Source organism: Falco cherrug, chromosome Z (assembly GCF_023634085.1).
Source record: "Falco cherrug isolate bFalChe1 chromosome Z, bFalChe1.pri, whole genome shotgun sequence".
Taxonomy (NCBI): Eukaryota; Metazoa; Chordata; class Aves; order Falconiformes; family Falconidae; genus Falco; species Falco cherrug.
Genome location: NC_073720.1, coordinates 19612646 through 19629692, shown reverse-complemented (window position 1 = coordinate 19629692; position 17047 = coordinate 19612646). Strand labels below are relative to the sequence as shown.

The window sequence follows — 17047 nt, the reverse complement described above, 5'->3', positions numbered from 1 at the left end:
GAAAAGTTTATTTGTAAAAAGGTTGTGATGATTGTTAAAAACATAAGGCATGAAATGTTAAGAAGACAAAAAAAAGGGGGGGCGGGAATTGTAGAGGAATGAAGCTGGGTTAATTAACATTGATAATACACAGCTGTGGGCTGGCTTCAGGAGCGGTGGGTTGGCTGATGTAGACCAGGTACAGCTGTAGCTGGTTCTGTTAAGGGGTTGGGCAGCCAAGGAAGAGAGCTGCTGAGGAAGGGAGAGGAGGAAGAAGCAGAGAGAAGAGACAGAGCGTACCCTGGATGAGGAGAGACTAGGAGAAGGCAGCAGAGGGACTGGCATGAGGAGTATGTTGGTATGAGATGGTAAAAGACCTTGTTGCAGCCCGCTAGTTTGGAGAGTGTTGCGACAGCTAGGTGTGTAAACAATTAGGGTTTTTTTACTGAGTTTAAAGGTGGGCAAGCTCCAGGACTGGGCCAGAAGCCTCACCTACAGGTGGACACACAGCACAGGAATTTTCCCAGTTACTCCTGGCGCTGGCTGCAACGGAGCTTCCCAGCCAAAGTGGGCCTGGATGATGTTAAGGTGGTAGCTGGTGATGTATCCTTTTCTTCACTCTGTAATGCTTTGCAGTAATGATTTCATGCTTTGCTCCTACTGCTCTTTTATCACATTGTGCTGTTTCCTTTTCGCTTGGTGTCCAGTCAACCAGCAAAACAGGCGATTCCCACAATTTAAACAAACTTTAACAGTACCATAAGTGCCATTTTAACACAAATGACCTGCTACTTGTACCAAGGCTACAAGCTCCTGAATAGCATGCAGAGAACACCTCCAAGTTTTCAATTTTAACGTGTGTGCACAACTAACATAAGCAACCTAAGCTAGGCAACACGCACACCAGAATATATGCTTCCTTATGGTTATTTTTGCCATGGAATTTAAACAGAAGTGTAGTGAGTGCAATGCTTCACATTCCAGTTCTAAAGCAAGAGGGTATTACTGTAATAATCTGTAACACCTTCCATTACAGTTTGGGGAAGCCTTATTATCTAATGCCCATCTCAACCGCAAGAGTGTTTTTTTTTAGCCTCTTTATTTCCAAACCTCAAAGTTTCCTATAAGCACTATTATTTTCTCCATAGTTAATTTTAGCTCACTGACAGCCATCTCACTCTTCTTATTTACCATATTTATCTTATTTTTTGCATAACATTGTCCAGTTTGTCTATTACACTGAAAAGTACATTAACCAAGTTTTACTTCACCACAGAACTAAGCCTTTAATAATTCTTGTGAATGCTCAGCAAACCTTTTCAAGTTCAGCAATATCCCTGAACTGACTGCTGTCAGCAAGAAACAAACAGAACTCTGCAGTGGTAGTGATATCACTAGGAAACAGGATATAATTCTACCTCTCCTGCCTGAGAACCCTTTTATACAGAGAAGGATGATAACAGTCTTCTAATTTTGTTTCACAACAGAAACTCCTGCTTTAATGAGAATTCAGTGAAAGCCCATACTCGTTTTAGGAGCTGTCATCTCCCACCTGCATGATCTAACTACTTTTTTTTTTCTAGATAGGTAATTTTGCATTACTCGAATAAGCATAACCTTAGTGGAGAGGATAAAAAAAAAAATCATCTTCTTTCCTACCTTCAAAAGCTGCTTGCCAATTGTTGGACTCATTTTTTCATCCACCATAAGAATTACTATTCCTCTGTCATCCATACCTCGGCGTCCTGCACGACCTGACATTTGAATGTATTCACCTGAGGATATCTAGGATAACATGAGAAAAAGAAAAAAATTAACAAATATTAGAAAAATTGCAAGAACATATAAAGTGCTATTTACAATTATACAGTAAATGACCGTGATGTGTACTAAGACATGAACTTTTGACATGTTGAATTCATTACTCATAAGCCGATTATTAAACTACTAGGAAAAATCCATGACTATGAAAAATGTATGTCAGCAGCTGAAGTTATCTAATGCTCCCATAGCTACAATAATTTCCATAGCACAGTGCGTCATTTTAATAAACATAAAACACATTTTACTAATGTCTTATGTGATGGAAGGTTGCTGGGCATGGTGGAGATTATACATCTTCAAGATACTCACAAGGCACCTTCACCATCTTCAAATAATACTATCACTTCATTTGATCGATTCAAATGTATCATTAAAACACTGATACCTAGCAAGAGCTGCCGTATTCTTATGCCTACTAACCATGAAACTGAAGAGGTTATAAAGAACTGGGACATGGACAAAAGCCAGCTGTAACCGGCTCCCTTTGTCTCCATAGGTTATAAAAGAGGGGGTCATGTCATCTGTGGAACCTGCATTCCCCACAACTTCCTGAGTTTCACTTTAAGTCAAATCTCAAAAACTACTTAAGTCAACCATGCTGTATCATTTTTAAAGCAGGAGTTCCACATATCTGATAGCTCAAAGGTACCTCATTCTCACATACATCTTAAGGGCATGCAATCAGACTGAATGAATCATGAAACTGAACAGCCTAAACTAAGACTGAAGAGATGTTTACCTCACAATGTACAAGTCAAGTCACTCATCCTGCTTATCTCAATTTTCCTGGCTCTGAAAGATGAACCATGACACTCATCTATGAAGTTTTGCTGTGATGACTTGTACACCCTTATTACCATTTACATGTGATTCACATAGCTGGTTTTAACATTTAAAACTTTAAAACTATTTGCTTTCCAGCAAACAACCTCTCTCTCCTTCACCCATTTCTGTCTTTCTGTGCGCTACCCAAAATAGTCTGCTGTAACAGATCAATACTCTCCAGAGGTAAATGATCTCTTTTCTTGAGTCTGCCAAAACCTAAAATTTAGTCATCATTATGATATGATACTGAGCCCAATTATTCCCCACACTCCTCTGACACAGAAGAAAACAACTGGGTCTCACAGTTTTGGACAAGTTGTAAAGAAGTCTTAGTCTAATCCAATGTTTACTGCTAACCTGTTTGACACCCTTTTGCTGTATATATTAAAATAAATAATTTCATGCATAATCTGAATACTCTTCAAGAATTTGTACGCTAATTATGAATGAATTAGTGAACAAAGATTTCTGAAAGAAAAAAATGTATTTACTACATTGAAGTGGGTAAGTCAAGAGTAAATTTAAGGCTAGTAAGGTTTAAATAATGCAATTCATTTATTCAACAGAACCTGTTTTTCACTTACCCATCGGAAATCTTTTCCGTCAAATTTGCTGGCACTCGTAAATAGCACAGTCCTGGCTGGCATATTAATTCCCATAGCAAAAGTCTCTGTTGCAAATAAGGCCTAAACAAACAAACTAAAGTTAAGCAAGCAAAACCAAAGGCTCTTAAGCAAATGTGCAAATAGTCAGAAATCGCTACACAAAACCTCTCCAGATTTTACTACTTATATACAGTGAACATGGGAACATACGTGCATTCAATAGCTAAAAACTGGACCAGAAACATTCTTTCCCCCTGCCCTTATTTCCTCTGGGAAAATGTAAAAACTAGTTATATGGGACCATGTAAAAGACTCAAAGGAAAAACACAAGGGGTGCAAATTATATTAATGAAAAATAATTGTTAATTTCCAAAAAATTTCCCCCCAAACCCCCAGAACTTTCATCTAAAGTCAGATTTTTCTGAATGTATGTGTATTAGGGCAACCAACAAGCAGCTTGGTTAATGTCTACAGTCGTTTATAGGAGCAAAATACATCATAAAATTGTGGAAGAAAATATTAAAAGTTAGATACTGCAAATATTAATACTTTAGAATAAAACCTGGAACACTTAAAACTAAAGCTGTAATTGTGCACTAACACATCTTTCTCCTTATAGAGGAGACAAAACCCCACATGAGGTTCAAGAATTGTTTTTTAGGGTTTTTTCAGATAAAGGTGGAGGCATTTATGCAAGTATTTGCATTTTTCAAGGGAAGGGAGCTGAAATCAATTACATGAATTAAATCTGTGCCATTGGAACAGCCACATGCTTCCAGAGGTGCTGTGTGCATTTGCAGAACCAGGTACGCAGATCCACAAAATGGGGACTTCCCTTCATGTATCTGTAGCTCTTCTTGAAATTGCCTACTTACTGGTCCACACAATGTTAAAACAATTTTTTTTATAAGTACTAAGCTTTATGCTTCCTGCATTCAAGACACAAAGCGTTTTTCAGTTTGCCATGTGTACTGACTCTTTCACCTTTTTCAGTCAAGGAGTCGTCAAGATCTCCAGTATAATACTAGTGTACGTTCTGAGCTAAGACATACTTCTCAGTTTTTCAGGATTACTGACTGTGGATTCACACAGAGAAAAACCTAAATGTGGACATAAAATACATACCTTTATTAAGCCCTCAGAGAAAAGAATTTCTATGGTTTCTTTTAAGATAGGAAGCAGACCGCCATGATGGATACCAATTCCTCGCTTCAGAAGAGGAAGTACGTGCTCAACCTGGGAATAAACATACAAAGACCGGTAAACAAATTTTAATATTCGTTACTAAAAATTAAAATCTCTATAGAAAACCTCAACACTGCCCTTAGTGCTGACATAATTCATTACGTCCCGATTTTAAATACAATAAATACTCCTCCAATATTATTTTCCAGTTAGAACTAGGAATGATATGAAGGGTAAATCAGAGACCAATCTTTTCAGCAGACTAGTCTTAAATTTGCTTAGGCCAACTGTGAAGCTATGCCCAAATTTACACATGCAGTTAGTATTTAAATCTGTCTCTATTAAAAAAAAATGCCTCATTTAGAATCAGTTTTGGAAATAGTGATCCTGGTATGAATGAGATACTTTGTTTCAATTTTAGTTGTACTGATTTCATTTATTCCTATGTGCTGTAGGACAGTAATTCAGCACCTATGCCATACAATGCAATTCAGGCTGTAAATGACTGAATTTATCTCTTAAATTCTAAAAACATAATACTTCAAACAAATAACTATATAAATTTAGCTTTGTCTCTGCTTTTTTCTTTCAAAACAAAGATTCTCGCTAACAATCTATTAACACTTCGTTACCACCCCAAACCTATTTCTGAGAATACACTTTTGAGTTATCATGGTCCACAGAGTCCAAAACAGATTACTTTGATACAGTGCCACTGTTACAAACTTACTGTAAAAAGACAGCACATAACACCTTATATATTGATTTTTTTCAAGTTCACAAACAAAACAAGTATGTGAAATCTGAAGTGAGTAGGCAAGGCCAAAAATTAAATGGTTGGGGTTTTTTTCATGGACAAATTGCCATGCTCACAACAAAGATCACTACACTAAGCAATTATGGACACAAATAAATAAAAAGTGGGAAGAAGTTAATAGTTGTAGTATTTGTTACAAAACTACTGAATCCTATAATATCCTGTCCATTTGGAAACTTGTATTTTCCCACTGTAAAGATAGTCACTGCGCGTGGTCATTATACAATAAATTAGAATGCAGATACATCAATTCAACAATTTGAAAGGCTCAGCAGTCAATACTTCTAAACTGCATACTGCACTCTCGTTTGAACTATTTCCAGACAGTTTTAACCCAGAGATACCTCTTTATAAGCCCTTATGTTTACTTAAAAACTTTATTAGAAAGAACATAAAACACAGGTAGGAACTCCATGGTTAATTTTGGCATGTGTCATTCACTGGAATCACACAGATAGGAATTGTAATCACTGAGTCCTAATTCACAATGCCAAGGAACAATGAAAGAGATATTAAAACCCAAGGAGATGAATAAGAACATCCAGTTTATGATTTCTGTACGCACTATTAAAGACCCACAGGCTCAAAAGTTGCAGAGAACAGGACAGCAGCAGCTACACCTACTCAATCTCACTCACCTGAGGAAGCTTTTTATCTTCATCTGAGAGACAATCAATTGCATTATTGAACACTTCTTCAACCATCTTTTTTTCTTCATCTAAGAAGGCAATTTGTAAGTTATTACAAAATCTAGAAGGCTAATACCATATGTAAATAAAGTGTTACCACATTCTAATATTTACAAGAAGTTTACAATAAAAATAGTGTGGAAGAGTGAAGTCAGCACAAAACCACCCACATTGAATCAAGACTTGAATGCAAGCCTGAAGGAGCCTAACAGTAACCAGCAGTAGATGCTCAGGGAAAACAGAACAAACCTTGCAGAATAATCCAAACTTCAGCTATTTCCAAGCTTGGGATTTCTGAGTTTTATGTACTTTTATTTCGTAAACTTCCCTGTTTCTCTTCTACATACTATTCCCTGTCTGCACAGATACTGAGGTTTCTCCTTCTCCCTGTTGATTCCCGAAGTTTACACTCTTTCTACTTAAGTAATACAAGTATGAAGAATATGTATTCAAAGGTATGATTGAAGAAAATATAAAAATGCATTTCTGCACTTCTGCCAATCTTTACATTTTCTGACAGAAACAGCTGCATTATTTTGCAACACTGAACCAGAATGTGCAAATACCAGAGCAAGTAAGGAAGCAAGAACCCTGAACAGTTCACAAACATGAAATGTTAAGTTGCTTTACAACAAATCCCTTATTTTTGTTACAATTCTTAACATTTCTGAGAAGCAATGTATTAAATCTATTTTACAAGCTTGGCCTTAATGCAAAATGAAAAAGTCTTCTTTGTTTACCTTTTGGGTTTTTGAGGACAAGGTGGAGGAAGGGAACAAAGAAAACTGGATTGGATAGTTGAGAAAGAACAGTCTAGTGGTTTGTTATACAGTTGTTTTGACTTCCAGAAAATAGTCTTTTTTCTAATGGACATAACATGAACATTCTGGGAAATACATTTGTTATGATCAGTCTTCTCCCATTACAGATAGAATTTTCCAGGAACTCTTGGGCTATTATTACAGTGAAAGAGGATTTTTGAGAAAGAAATAAAGTTTAAAATAGAGGAACAATTCAACATTTTGATGGTCAAGTACTTTTTGTGCACCAACACTCTCCTACTGAAACTAGCATGATGTAATGCACATTTTTCATTTGTTTTTACACAAAAAGTCCCAAAAGAAACAGAAGTAACTAACCAGAATAACATTTCACATCAAACCACAATTGTGAATAAACCTGTATTTTTATTTATCTGTACCTGTATTGAAATCTAACTTTGTCATCTGAAGTGCATAGGCTTCACAGTCTTTCTTACTGAAGCTGAAAATAATGACAGGTTGGAAATTCCTTTCCATGATCATCTTCACAATTTTAAAAACATTTGAAGGACCTGCAGAGAAATTATGTTAATTTAAATGTCAATTTAGGAAAAAAGTATCTTATGGAATAACTGAGACACAAGCACAACTTTGTTGTATTATACATTACTTTAGAATGTGATTCAAACTCACCTTTTGTTCCTCCTTTCCTGCCTCTCTGGTCCCCTTTTGCTAGGTCTCCTGCATCTCTAAGTACTTGCATTGCTGTATTAAAATTATCTTCTCTGAAATCTCCCTAGATACAAAACACAACTTTTGTAAGCAATTACTTCTTACACAGTTCACTTAAAAATGCTTAGTGCTTTGCATAGCCAGTACCATTACCCTATATTTACAGGCAGAAGCTAGCAGCTGAGTTTACTAGGTCAATGTCACAGCTCAGAATTACATTGGTGGCTCTGAAGCTACTGCTCTTTGTTCTAACCACCAAATAATCAACCATGGTAGACCTGCTAACTGACACAATAGCAAAACTAACTTTTAGGAATGTCTACAGGAAACTACACTGCCCAATAAAGACCTAGCTTCAAGTGCAGTACTGTTTATGGCATTAGCTACTGCTACTGTGCAAGCCAGTATGAATTTTAAACAAGATCTTACTTCACCTAAAACTACAAAAATATTTTGCCCCCTCACCTGAAGTAAAATTTAAACACTACTACATTTTCTTTTGAGTGAGAAACAGTTAAAGAAACATTGGCTACTTCATAGATTTACAAAAAGCAGCACGGACTTTGGAAAACAAGGCAAGGATGAGGGCACTTAAGGTATCTCAGCAAAATACTACTCAGCTGACTACACCACATTAGACAGTAAAACCAATCTCTTCTATAAGACTCCAAAAATCTAACAGCAATTTAGAGATCACTGTTGCCCATTTGTACCTCATTTGAACACAAACATCCTTTGTACAGCCAATCCAAATCTGGCTAGAGATCAAATGCGTGACTGATATGCAAGGAAAATGATCTTTCCAAAAACCTGAATATTCCTTACATTTTCATCAACAACCAGATGGAGTCCATCTCCTCCTGCTGGGAATATATAATGCTGCAGTGGAGTGGGTCGATAGTCAGTGTAAATCACATGGCAAGGCTATAAAGGAAGAACAGCATACACATAAATAGTTAATGTTTCTCATTGTATTGTAAATTGTTTCTAATTGTATTGTAAAAATGCTTGATGGAAAATCCAATACATTATTATTAAAATAGATCTTTCTAAAAGCCAGAAAGTAAGAACTCACAGAAACTAAGGTAAAAAAGTTTCTTTCACGAACACTGATTTTGTCCTAATGACACTGCTTAAGAAAATGAAAGTTTGCAAATCCTTTAAAGGAACACAGGTTGGCTACAAAAAGTATTTCTTGTGATCACAAAATGGAAGGATAGTTAGTATGTCCTTCTATATTATTACACAGACTCAAAATCATAGCATCTTCTAAAACCAGAGGAAAACCTGCTAATTTCTATTCTGTAAAAAAGCCTGCAGTATTTCTTACACCACCTAAAAAAGGCAAACAGTCGACTTTTGAAATCATTTAAGTTTTTAATGCATGGAGAAAGCTTGTTTAGAAAAAAAAAGAAACCAAACACTTCCTTTAAATCATTAAATATTATCCACATGGCCTTTTTAGAGCTCTTCAGACAAATTCTCTAAATAACCTCTTATCAGCCCTCTGAAAAATCACCGTACATTCATTGTGTTTCAGCATTCAGCATGTTTGTTAAAATCAAGCTCGTGTCTGAGTAAGTGCGGAAAATAAACTTTAAAGAAATAGCTTTAATCTTGCTATTTAGAACTGACAGCCAGTACAGATGCAAAAGTAAGGAGTACAGCTGGAGAAACCAGGAGTGATCTATACCATCATTTATAAGCAATAAGATGATGACTAAATGCTCAGAAGCTCAATTCTCAAAACCAAAGAGACAGTATTATGCCACATGACAACAAGGATAGAGGTACAGCACATCACAAACATTACCTGTTTGTGAAGATGGCAGATCCATTCAGCAAACTGACGGGCATTTGGAATAGTTGCAGAAAGGAACACATAATGAACATTGTCAGGGAGCAAAATAATTGTCTCTTCCCAAACCACACCGCGTTCTGAAAATGGAAAAGTCACATAAGAAATTTACATGATTAAAGCCTATTTTTCAGCTCTGAAGCCAAAGAACAGCATGCTTAAAGACAAAACAGAACCTAAAAAAATCCTCCCCTACACAAATGGGATATATCAAATGCCTTCAAAGTGGCTTTTGCCTTGGCAAACAAAATGCAGACTGTGATATACAATAACTCTCATATATACATTCAGTAGAAAACAAATCCTGAATGATTTATGCACAAAGACGATTGATTTTAACAGAAAGGATAAAGACTTAATTCTTCATAAGAAAAAAAAATATTCTTAGGAAAAAAAAGATTTCTTAAAAAAAAAAATCACACATTTAGGATACCTGGATCTCTCATATAGTGAATTTCATCAAAAATAACCCACGCAACCTCTCGCATAACCTCAGAACCTCTGTAGAGCATACTTCTCAAAATCTGGAAAAGGAAAGAAAGACTAAGATCCATCACATGAAATAACAAGTCATATGTTACCGAAATGTAAGAAACTGCCAGAATTTTTGGTTCACATTTACATGCAATATGAAAGCTTATTTTGCAAAAAAACTTAAAAGCATGTAAAGACCAGCTGTGAGATGCTTTCCAAGTTGATTCCAATCTAACATATCTCATGATATGAGATGAACTGGTTTCCCTGCAAGTACAGTGAAGGAATATGCACAAAAAGACCACTGTTTTCTTCCCAGCCTCCATGTGGCAGCGTATTTGTTACAGGTCTACAGATCTACTTCTGCCAAGCCACCTTCTTCCCTCACCCTAAGAGATAACCTCTCTGTGATTAATAGGAAATCTTTTGTCAGAAATCAAGTCATCCTGTCTCTCCACCCAATCTTCCCCTACCACAGTTTTCTCCTTAAGACTATACTCCTGTGAGGTCAAGACAGAAAAATTCCAAATCATGGCTGGACAGATATCTGCAACAGAAATATGACAAAAACGTGCCAACGGTACTTTGTTACCTAAGGTAAATGCTATATATTCCTGGAGTACTAGCGTCTAGCATGAACCATTCAACTACCACTCAATGATTTCCCTCTCCTCATTTTGTTTCCCTAGAACAAATTCAGTAAATCTGACTGACTTTCAGTACTTCACATCTAACCAAAGAAAACTCAGTGTCTTGAGCATTCAGGAAATTAAGTTATGCCTTTCTCCATGTAAGAATGAAAGTTCTTGACTGACAGTCCAAAGCATGAATTTACAGAGATTGACATATTTTTTCCAATAACCCAAAGTTAAAACATTAAAGAGAGGCATAATGAACTCTGTAACATCTTCTATACTAATTGGGCTAACAGTAACTTTTATCTTTTAGTATCAGACCTTCTCAGTCAAAAAAGAATAGAAGAAAACACAGACAGATTAAGAATTAACGTCTGATCTTACCTCTGTTGTCATTACCAGACAAGAAGCTGTAGGATTAATAGTGACATCTCCAGTCATCAAACCAACATCCTGAAATTCTTCATACATCTCACGGTACTTCTGATTACTCAAAGCTTTAATTGGACTTGTAAATATCACACGCTGTTTCTCCCTCAAAGCCAGGGCAATTGCATACCTGTATTGAAACATTGTACATATTAAAGTTGTCAGGAAGACATTCAGAGCATATTACTTTCCTCTAATCCTCTGCTTAAAAACATAAAATAAAATATGCAATTTAGAACACCAGTGGAACGATATGAAGCATCTCATATCTAGATTATTAAGTTCAGTGCCACCTGAACTACGTATGCCTCTTTGGAGATTGACATATCATTGACAACAAGTTAACTGAAGTTTTTGGACATCAGAGCGCATCTAGTTTAATCTAAAAATCAAATTATCACTGTCTTATGACAAATTATTATTATCTGAACACAAGCTCTAATAAACCTGCAAGTACATTTCACTTCTCACCTCAGGTCAGCAAAGCCATTCCACTGTCAGATCAAACCCTGACAAAAACCATATACTATCTTTTAAACATTTCCTGCCCAGTAAACACAAATTTGCAAATTAAATCAAATCAGCACTTCTGACAAAGCAAACACACAAGAAACTCCTTATTAGTTAAGGCCAGAAGCTAGAAAACAAAGGTATTTTTTCTGAATTAACGCAAAATGGTATTGCAAAAACTTAACTTTCAATCTATAGAATATCTTAATAAAACAAGATTGTTTAAGCCTAAAGGTAAGCTTAAACATGAATTAAGCCTTTCACTATCCACTGAATATGAAAGAAGTAATTTTTATATTCAAGAGTAGTCAATTCCATTCTAACATACTAATGGTCCAAACTTTGTATCAAGAAACTGAGACACAACAACAACTGATGGTTCAACAAAATGACACAACAAACCACACCATTCTCTTGTGAGAGCTTGTCAGAAAACTACTTACTCTGCACAAACAGTTTTACCAGCTGACGTATGAGCCGACACTAACACAGACTGGTTATTATCAACACAAAGAATAGCTTCTCTCTGAAAGGCGTCAAGAATAAACGGATACTCCTAAAAAGAAAGCAAGAAAAAGCATTACATAATTTTAGCACAAACAGTAACCTACATCTAATTAATTCTGTGACTGATGTAGTGTTCAAATTACAGGCAGAAATAAAATACTATAGATATTTCTAACTTCAGCTGATCTTAACTCAGTATTTTACAATGACTTTGCATTCAAATCATTTTATCTGATACCACTCCTAAGATCTTTGCTTATGTCTTGCCACATCAAATTAAAATCTTGCTCTGATGACTGAATTTTCTCCGATTTACTAATTTAGGAAGAGAAACTACAAGGTACAATTGAAGCCACCACCCCTGTAGAATAGAACTGAAATCACAACAGCCTATCCACTCCATTCAACTGCACCATTTCACTCTACTAAATTTACAATACAGAAACAACTATCTTACAACAGGCCATCTTTTCATGACAATCTTTTCCAAGATACTTTATGTACTGATAAAGTATATAATTTTCCCCTCTACCATCATCTACTGCCTAAAGCATATGCAAAAAGAAAAAGAAATGCAATCTATCATACTTTTGCAGCTTTTCCAGTTCTTGGCTTCAAACCTGTGAAGTCTTCATCTGCTGGAAGTGCAACCTATAAAATACATTTTAAATAAAAACAGTTGTAGCATTCATAGTGTCCACTCCAGTGTCAAGGCATGCTATGAAGAGCTGGGCCAAGAGATGGGAAGTGCATGAAAACTAATCTGAATTTCTATTACCCTGTTTCTGTGAGCTCATGTGTCAAGGCTTCCTTCCTTCCTCTCAGTTTTTCAGCCAACATCCCTATTCTCCTGCCCCAACAATGCTCCTTCTCTCCCTTCTCTGATACTCCCTACTGACTTGTGTGAAATATTTCTACTTCACCTACCTTGGAACACTAGCTCTTCAGGCCGAGACACAGTCATGGCTTCTGGCCGACGGACATTAAAAGCAATTACTCAGCTCACATTGGTAACACTCCCTTTCCAAAGACAACATATTTATACAGGTAAAGTTCCTGTTCCTGGCCATTATTTAACATTCAATCATACTAAGTATTTAAGCTCTCTTCAGTTAGTAAGTGATGGCAAATGTCTACCAGACATCTCAAGATTACAACAATTCTACAGATGCATGGCTTTAGAACCTGTACCATCAAGAGTAATGAATTTCCTTCACTACAAAGGTCTAATCCAGGGGTCCTCAAACTACGGCCCGCGGGCCCGATACGGTCCCCCAGGGTCCTCAATCTGCCCCCGGTATTTACAAGACACCCCCCCGCCCCCCCCTCGCCGGGGGTTGGGGGGGGAACCAAGCAGCTGCAGATGACTGCCTGCCACTTCATCTGCGCGCCGGCCCCTGTTAGAAGTTTGAGGACCCCTGGCTCTAATCCTACAGGGTCCTTGAATGCGACCCTAATTAACTTGAGCTAGTTCTGGAAGACAGCACAGAAAAGAAAACAAGCATACAAGTACAAAGAAGTTAAAATTTACATATCTAATTCTCATAGAAATGTCTTCTGATAATAATCTTTGGATGAAAGATGATTTTAAAAAAAACAGCACTAATATTTCTGATTTCTCATATTTAAAATTGTATTTAATGTCTAGTAACACAATTTGAAAATGAAGTTTTCATTATTTTGCTTTTACATAAAAGATCTTTTTTCCCTTGTTACCAAAACGTAATTTTAAGCAGTGGTCGGTCTTACATGAAAGCCTTTCATTCTTGAACCAGAATAGCTAAATATCTCAACACACTACTTCACACTTAGATCGCACTATGAACACAGACCTATTTTAATAGCCAGTAGGTTTTCCTCAACAACAGTACTCACAATGTGCTTGGTACCTTTCAAATATTGAAACCTATCAACATCATCGAGTCTTTCACAATGACTCATTTTATTGCAAGTATTCAAACTACTTCTGATAAGAGATACTGTTAATTTTTCAGGTGCATTTTGTGCATGCTTACTGCCAGGTACAGATCTCAAACTCTTCACAAGTCTGTTCCATCTTAAATACAATATGAAGTAACGTATCAGCATGTAGAAAGGCTCTACAGAGGGATCTAGACAGGCTGCACCAATGGGCCAAAGGCAATTGTAGGAGGTTCAGCAAGGCCCAGTGTCAAGTCTTGTACCTGAGTCACAACAACCCCATGCAATGCTACGAGCTTGGGGCAGAGCAGCTGGGGGGAAAGGGCCTGGGGGGGCTGGTCGACAGCCCGCTGGGCAAAAGCCAGCAGTGTGACCAGGTGGCCAAGAAGGCCAAGAGCATCCTGGCTTGTATCAGAGACAGTGTGGCCAGCAGGACAAGTGACATGATCGTCCCCCTGCACTGGGCACCGGTGAGGCCACCCCTTGAATCCTGTGTTCAGTTTTGGGCCCCTCACTGCAAAACGGATGTAGAGGTGCTGGAGCGTGTCCAGAGACGGGCAGTGAAGCTGGTGAAGGGTCTGGAGCACAAGTCTGATGAGGAGCAGCTGAGGGAACTGGGGGTGTTTAGCCTGGAGAAAAGGAGGCTCAGAGGGGACCTTATCACTCCTCACAACTACCTCAGAGGAGCTTGTGGTGAGGTGGGTGTCAGTCTCCTCTCCCAAGTAACAATCTAGGACAAGAGGAAACAGCTTCAAGTTGCACTAGGGTAGGTTTACACTGGATATTAGGAAAAACTTCTTCACTGAAAGGGTTGTCAAGCATTGGAACAGGCTGCCCAGGGAGGTGGCTGAGTCACCATCCCTGGATGTGGCACAGTGTAGATGTGGCACTTAGAGGCACTGTTTAGGGAGACTTGACAGTGTCAGGTTTACTGCTGGACTCTATGATCTTAAAGGTCTTTTCCACCCTAAACGATTCTATGATAGACTAAGTACAAGCACAATGAACAACTGCCAGTAATACATATGATTCTACACATTCTATGAGGAAAGGCTGGAAATAACATATAATTCTACGAATTCTATGAGGAAAGGCTGTTTAGCCTGGAGAAGACTGAGAGGGGATCTCATCAACATCTACAAAATCTTAAGGGTGAGTGTCAAGAGGATGGGGCCAGCCTCTTTTCAGTGGCGCCCAACGACACAAGGGTCAATGGGCACAAATTGAAACACAAGAAGTTCCATCTGAACATAAGAAAAAACTGCTTTTCTTTGAGGGTGACAGAGCTGGAACAGGCTGCGGTATCTCCTTCTTTGGAGATATTCAAAACCCACCTGGCTGCAATTCTATGCAAGCTGCTCTAGGTGACCCTGCTTTAGCAGGGGATTGGACTAGATGGTCTCCAGAGGTCACTTCCAACACCAGCCATTCTGTGATTCTGAGAAGCAAACCTATACTTTTCATGTGCATTTTCACTGCACTCACCTCATGTGTACAGCCTTCAACAGTTTCCACAGCTTGCACCTTTACTTGAGGCATCAGGTCTGCCAGACTGAAAACACATGAGTTAGGATTGCCAAAAAGGTATTTAAAAAGCCTGTTTTCTTTAAAAATGTGAAAATGTTGAACTTCACCTCTACTTTAACTGCAATGTTAAAAAAAAGATGCACAAACATGAAATGAACAGCTTACAGAGGCTAATACCAGGACTAGTACTTGTAAGAGTTAAAATTTTGCTACTACGTAAATTTGAGTTAGCTCCTGTTTTGGGATTTGTAACATCTTAAAACTTGCACCATAAAACATCACTTATATTGCATTTGAAGTTTTCTGATTAAGTGTGGACTTTTTCTCAACACACACCAAAGCAAAATTCGAGACCCATATTCTTGTTACTAGTCAGGCCACCCAATAACATCAGCCTGAAGCATCCTGACCAGCTGCCTAAAGACAGGACCCCCCACTTTTCCTTACTAGTCCCTTCTCTCATGGCAACAAGAAGAGGCTAGCCTTTCACTGCATAAAATAGTGGATTTTTCTGACAATTTTAACATTCTTAGTAAGGTACTGGGGGCAAGTATATGTTCTACTGAGACCACTAACACAGAAACAGACTTAAAATGTTGACTCTGGCTCTGTTTCACTTCTATACAGGTAGCCTGTGTTTACAGTATTCTGAGAAGTTGTCTCATGACATTCTCATAGAAAATCTTACCATGAACTTCAAGAAAAATTACCATGTAAGACCAAATGACAATCCAGACCAGAATTCTGGCCGAAGTCAATTACACATCACCCACAGAAAGTGTCAGAACATAGCAAGAACATAATTTATATTTTTGTATTAAAGTTTTCCACATCTTGAGCTAGGAGGTACACATCTGCATTTGGCAGCTCTGGATGAACTTTCATTCCATGAACATTCCTAATGATTTTCTGAACCAACATAAGAGATTCTTGGGAACTTGGAAGTTTAAGATACACTCATCTGAAAAAGTGCCTGCATTGTCCCTTCAATCTGTTTCCAAAACCCCTCATAATACCTGTCATGAAATTCTGAAAAGAAAAGAGCAAGAGACACGCAGGTCCCAAAGCACAGACATTCTGGCTTCCCTTCAGCTGCCTTATCTCCTCAGGTGTCAACATACACAAGCATACCCCCCTGTCTGTACTTAAGAATCCAAATATGCTGCAGTTATAACCTTACATGCCCCAAAAGCCTTGTTTCTGTCTCCTTGGCCAAATTCTTCTTCCTGTATTGCAAGCCAATTATGTCTTTCAGTGGCGTGGTACACAGCCAGCCTGCGTCCTCCCATGTGCCTTACTGCTTATGCCTTGCTATATGCCTGAAAGCAACATGATAGCTTTGACCAAGGACCACCAATCCATATGCAGCAACCACAAACACATTAACATTTCATACCGCAGCTGCCTATCTTTCCATAATATTTTAAACATACCCAGTGTTTGTTATTGCTGAACCTGTACCACCAGTATATCCTCACTTATATAAATAATGGAAAATCAATTTCATATGTGAATTCATCTTTAGATGAAAACACTGCAAACCTACTTACATCTACTCTATTCACAACTGGCATAATGCTATCCAGAATGTCTTGAAATTATTTCCTTACATATTAAGCTAGGCACTTACTTAGCATCTTCTGATACAACATCCTCCAATTTTATCTTCTTTGCCAAAACAACATCTTCGGTACTACAGACCTCAGCCTCCCCTTTGGGCTTCCCTGTCGCAGCTACCGAAGATTTTTCCTCCAGTCGTTTTCTGCAACG

The 17047-nt window shown here is 37.8% G+C and overlaps 1 protein-coding gene across 1 annotated transcript in view; it reads right to left on the bottom strand.

Moving 5' to 3' along the window:
* MTREX (Mtr4 exosome RNA helicase) overlaps positions 1 to 17047 on the bottom strand; it is a 49409-nt gene that overhangs the window by 31624 nt on the left and 738 nt on the right. The window contains exons 2-15 of the mRNA XM_005438675.4: positions 16908 to 17039; positions 15236 to 15302; positions 12419 to 12481; positions 11767 to 11879; positions 10769 to 10943; positions 9709 to 9799; positions 9231 to 9355; positions 8243 to 8341; positions 7379 to 7481; positions 7126 to 7257; positions 5874 to 5953; positions 4359 to 4469; positions 3213 to 3314; positions 1639 to 1764 (exon numbers count right to left, since the gene is read on the bottom strand). Coding sequence (XP_005438732.1) covers positions 1639 to 1764; positions 3213 to 3314; positions 4359 to 4469; positions 5874 to 5953; positions 7126 to 7257; positions 7379 to 7481; positions 8243 to 8341; positions 9231 to 9355; positions 9709 to 9799; positions 10769 to 10943; positions 11767 to 11879; positions 12419 to 12481; positions 15236 to 15302; positions 16908 to 17039 — 1519 coding nt within the window. The remainder of the gene's footprint in view (positions 1 to 1638; positions 1765 to 3212; positions 3315 to 4358; positions 4470 to 5873; positions 5954 to 7125; positions 7258 to 7378; positions 7482 to 8242; positions 8342 to 9230; positions 9356 to 9708; positions 9800 to 10768; positions 10944 to 11766; positions 11880 to 12418; positions 12482 to 15235; positions 15303 to 16907; positions 17040 to 17047) is intronic.